Source organism: Charadrius vociferus, unplaced genomic scaffold (assembly GCF_000708025.1).
Source record: "Charadrius vociferus isolate BGI_N301 unplaced genomic scaffold, ASM70802v2 scaffold443, whole genome shotgun sequence".
Classification (NCBI taxonomy): domain Eukaryota; kingdom Metazoa; phylum Chordata; class Aves; order Charadriiformes; family Charadriidae; genus Charadrius; species Charadrius vociferus.
Window position 1 is genome coordinate 515,698 of NW_009647420.1, and position 4,314 is coordinate 520,011.

General features: G+C 52.2%; 2 protein-coding genes and 1 pseudogene across 2 annotated transcripts in view; 2 read left to right on the forward strand and 1 right to left on the reverse strand.

The window, feature by feature from the left end:
- CUTC (cutC copper transporter) overlaps positions 1-127 on the reverse strand; it is a 5,749-nt gene extending 5,622 nt beyond the window's left edge. The window contains exon 1 of the mRNA XM_009880477.1: positions 79-127. Coding sequence (XP_009878779.1) covers positions 79-127 — 49 coding nt within the window. The remainder of the gene's footprint in view (positions 1-78) is intronic.
- A 454-nt stretch (positions 128-581) lies between these two features.
- LOC104282384 (cytochrome c oxidase assembly protein COX15 homolog) lies at positions 582-4,192 on the forward strand. Its single transcript, XM_009880473.1, has 7 exons — positions 582-702; positions 930-1,116; positions 1,335-1,502; positions 2,029-2,110; positions 2,439-2,593; positions 3,495-3,608; positions 3,889-4,192. The coding sequence occupies exons 1-7, from the start codon at positions 602-604 to the stop codon at positions 4,018-4,020; spliced, it is 939 nt and encodes a 312-aa protein (XP_009878775.1). The 5' UTR covers positions 582-601; the 3' UTR covers positions 4,021-4,192.
- LOC104282388 overlaps positions 4,117-4,314 on the forward strand; it is a 901-nt pseudogene continuing 703 nt past the window's right edge.

A 4,314-nucleotide genomic window follows, 5' to 3' on the forward strand; every position in this document is an offset into this window, starting at 1 on the left:
CCCCCCCCGCCGCCCCCCTCCCCCCGCCGCCGGTGACCCGCTCGGGCTGTCCCTGCGGCCCGCGGCTGCCTCCCGCACCCGGGAGCCCCTCTCGTGTCTTTCTTCCCCCCTGGTTGCAAGGGGACATCTCGGGGTAGGGCCGGGAGCACCAGGGAGACACTGCCTGCCGTGCGCTGGTGCCAGCTGGTGCCAACTTTCTCTGACGCGTTTTTGGTAATTTTAGGCCTGTTGATCACTCTCAGACTCCCTGATCTCCATCCTGTTTCTAGCTGTGAGTTTGAGGGCTGTCCGGTGCAACCAGATCTCTCGCTGCAGGTCAGTAGATCTGCATACCTAGGGCCGGGAGCACCAGGGAGACACTGCCTGCCGTGCGCTGGTGCCAGCTGGTGCCAACTTTCTCTGACGCGTTTTTGGTAATTTTAGGCCTGTTGATCACTCTCAGACTCCCTGATCTCCATCCTGTTTCTAGCTGTGAGTTTGAGGGCTGTCCGGTGCAACCAGATCTCTCGCTGCAGGTCAGTAGATCTGCATACCGTCAGGGAGTGAGTTGTGCCCGCTGGTGTCTCCGTCTGCCCCCAGGCTGACGGAATCGGGTCTTTCTATGGTGGACTGGCACTTGGTGAAAGAGATGAAACCCCCGAGGACGCAGCAGGAGTGGGAAGCCGAGTTCCAAAAGTACCAGCAGTTCCCAGAGTTTAAAATGTGAGTGCACAAAAGTGGAAGGAGGGTGGGTTGAGCCGCTCAAGGAACTCTTGTGAGAATGGAAATATAATTTCTAACATAGCTAGCCAGGCACACAAAGCCTGTCTGATGGTGGCTCCTACACTGCCACTTCCTTTCTCTGAGGAAGTTGATCCCTTGTTGTGGGATTTATGGCATAGGATTGCTGCATCGCATGAAATGGTTCTTTGTTTTACTGTCTTTAACAGCCTGAATCATGACATGACACTGACAGAGTTCAAGTTCATTTGGTACATGGAGTATTCGCACCGTATGTGGGGCCGCGTTGTGGGTTTGGCCTACATTCTGCCTGCTGCCTACTTCTGGCGAAAGGGCTGGCTCAGCCGCCCCATGAAGGGCTGCGTGCTTGCGCTCTGTGGGCTGGTCTGCTTCCAGGTGAGCGAGCTCTGTAGCCACAGGGATTAGTGGCAGTATCTCCTGTGCATGTCTTCTGATCCAGTGTGGTTGAGACTGTGGGATTTGTGAAAGCTGGGGGGGGGGGGGTGTCAGTGCTGGTAGCTGGTTGAAGATGGAGGAAGCAAGTTGCTTTGCCCATAATGTCTTAGCAGGCGCTGCTACCCTGTCTGGCTCTAACCCCTCTTCTGTTTTGTCAGGGGCTGCTGGGATGGTACATGGTGAAGAGCGGGCTGGAAGAGAAGCCAGACTCTTACGACATTCCTCGGGTCAGTCAGTACCGTCTCGCAGCACATCTCGGCTCTGCACTGGTTCTCTACTCTGCTAGCCTGTGGACAGGGCTGTCTCTGCTGCTTCCACGACACAAGGTGTGTCAGGAGTCAAAAGCAAAGGGTCATGTCAATTCAGAGGGTTGGGGGTGTAATGTGAAGGGTGAGGAAAGGGTGTGAAGGGTGATCGTGCTTCTGGTTTAGTCTCTGTTCCCGACTCTGATTTAATGCTGCATTACAAATTACCTTTTCTGTAAACTTCTCTCTTACGAGACCCTTCCTTTGACTCATGCTGTTCCGCTCAAAAGTGATTAGCCTCAGAGTTCATGCAGGCTCAGGCAGGGGTGTGCCTGGCCGGTCTGAATGATTTGTGCCAGTAACTGTCCAGTGGCCACTTCACTTTCTCCACAGGGTTGGACTCAATTAGTTGTGGTTTTGAGGAACAACTGAAGTGTGACTGTGGTGCGTGGTGGTCTCTAGATTCCTCTTGTAAGAAACACAAAACAACGCCTTGGCTCATATATGTAGTGAAGGCTTTTTTTACCTGCTGCAAACAGCACTGGAAATGCTTTGCCTTGATTCTTTTCTTTTTTTTTTTTTTTTACTTTTTATTTTTATTTTACAGTTACCTGAGACCCATCAGCTCCTTCGCTTGAGACAATTTGCTCATGGCACTACAGCTCTCATTTTTCTTACTGCTCTTTCAGGTAAGAGTGTTTCTTACTGCTGTCCCATCTGTGGCTCATTCCTCTCTGCCTTGTTTTTCTTCTGGTCTGGGAGGGACTGTGAGCAACTCCATCATGTACTTTGGGAAAACTTTATTGCTGTCAGAGAGCTGACAGTCCAGAACTTCCCTTTACTGGACTTTCCTGAGCAGGTGGAGATGTACCTTCCAGCCTGCCTATTGCTGTATGGTCTCTGTATATATTTCTGAAAGAAATTCAGGATCAAGCTGAGCCCTTGAGTCAGAGCTGTGCAACCTGAGTCCCACTTGTGCCTACTCTGGTAGTCTCATTTTCTGCTCTGGAATTGCAGGTGCCTTTGTAGCAGGGCTGGATGCTGGCCTTGTGTACAATTCCTTCCCCAAAATGGGGGAGCGCTGGATCCCAGATGATCTCCTTGCCTTCTCCCCCATGCTGAGAAATATCTTTGAGAATCCTACAACTGTACAGTTTGATCACAGGATCTTGGTAAGTACCGTCTTCCTGCTGTGTCTGTGCTGCTTCTCAGTTGCCTCCTACAGCCAAGCTGTCCTCTTTGGGCTGTGGTTCTGTCAGCTTGAGTGATACTCAGGGCGACTGAAGGTCCTGAGAACTCATTACCAATTTGCTTCTGCAGAAAGAGGAAGTTTAGCACTTTTATTTATTTTCAGTGTGGTCTCCTTCCTTAAGGATGTCTTCCTCCTGCGGAAGTTACAGACTTTGTTTCTTTGTCTCCTTTTCCATAACGTGAGCATGAGACCAGGGTAGCCCTCGCTACTGAAATGTCTGGGAAACTTGTGTGAAATAAAACTTGGAAATGCCGATGCTGAATGCTTCCTCCAGCATTTCTGAACTTGCTTTACACCAGTAACACCCTGTAAAAATATCTCAGCCAGTTGGAGCAATCCAGGTATTAAATACCACTGCTGGCACTGCTGTGAACTAAGCTATCACTAAGACTAAAAAGATATGAAATGATGTAGAGGAATCACCTGGGGTGACCTGCACAGCAAGATTATACTGGTGAACTACAGCTGAGGGGTGAACATGAGATTCGTTTTCCGGATGACATCTTCCACATTTAGTTGTCAAGGTGACAGATGAGGGCAGAAGAGGGCAAAAAAAAATCCCTAATGACTTGAAGAAATGAGGAAAAGCTACTGGAAAGTAAAGCATTAATTGCGAGAGAAATGGAAGTTCAGTTAAATATCAGGGTTGTTAACCTCGTGGCCGTGGGAGCTCTGGGATTCGGTCATGGCCGTTAATGCTTTTCTACAGTTAAACACTGCTCACAGTTTCTTTTACTGCGTGGAAGGTGCAGCCAAAGGCTGCTGTGCCCCTTTCCTTTGACCTTTTCTTGAAGGGTGGTTGTTTCTCTTTCCTTCTGCAGGGAATTACCTCGGTCACAGCTGTCACAGCACTGTACCTCTTCTCGCGAAAGATCCCACTGCCTCGCAGGACCAGGATGGCAGTGACTTCCTTATTGGCTGTGGCTTGCATGCAGGTACTGGTTTGGTTTTTTTTTTCTATTTTTTTTCTCCCTCTAGTTCTTTGTAGCACGTTGACAAGACAGACCTGTCCACGGCTTGGATCTGGGCTGGCTCCAAGAGCCTGCAAGCTGAGAGGTGGAGCTGCCTAGAACCGAGGGCCTCGCCATACTGCATGCAGTCTGAATTGGAGGGTGGGAAGACTGGCCATGGGCTTTTCCACACCATACTCTGTGCTGAGGTTGTGTCTCAATGCTGCATCTGCAACTGTTCTTACTCCTTCTCCCTTCTTGGCAGGTGGGCCTGGGCATCAGCACCCTGCTGCTGTATGTCCCCACCCCTCTGGCCGCCACGCACCAGTCGGGCTCCCTGGCACTGCTCAGCATGGCGCTCTGGCTCATGAGCGAGCTCCGGCGAGTTCCCAAGTAACCCACCGGCGGAGAACCCTCCCGGGGAAGCTGCACCGCTGGGCCCGGAGGCGACAGAGACACCCCCCAGCCCGGTTGCGCGGGGCCAGGGGGAGGGATGCGCACCCAGCCGGGTTGTGCGCCGGGAGGAGGCGGCGGGTGTGAGCGCGAACTTTGTAACATAAAGGAGTTTTTACGGAGCGGTTGGTGTCTGGCTGGGTGTTTCCTTTCCGCAGCAAGGTGAGGAGGGACGCGGGGAGCCCCGGCGGCAGCGGGCGGGCGAGCGGAGGGGCCGAGCCGCGGCGGGGCGGGGAGG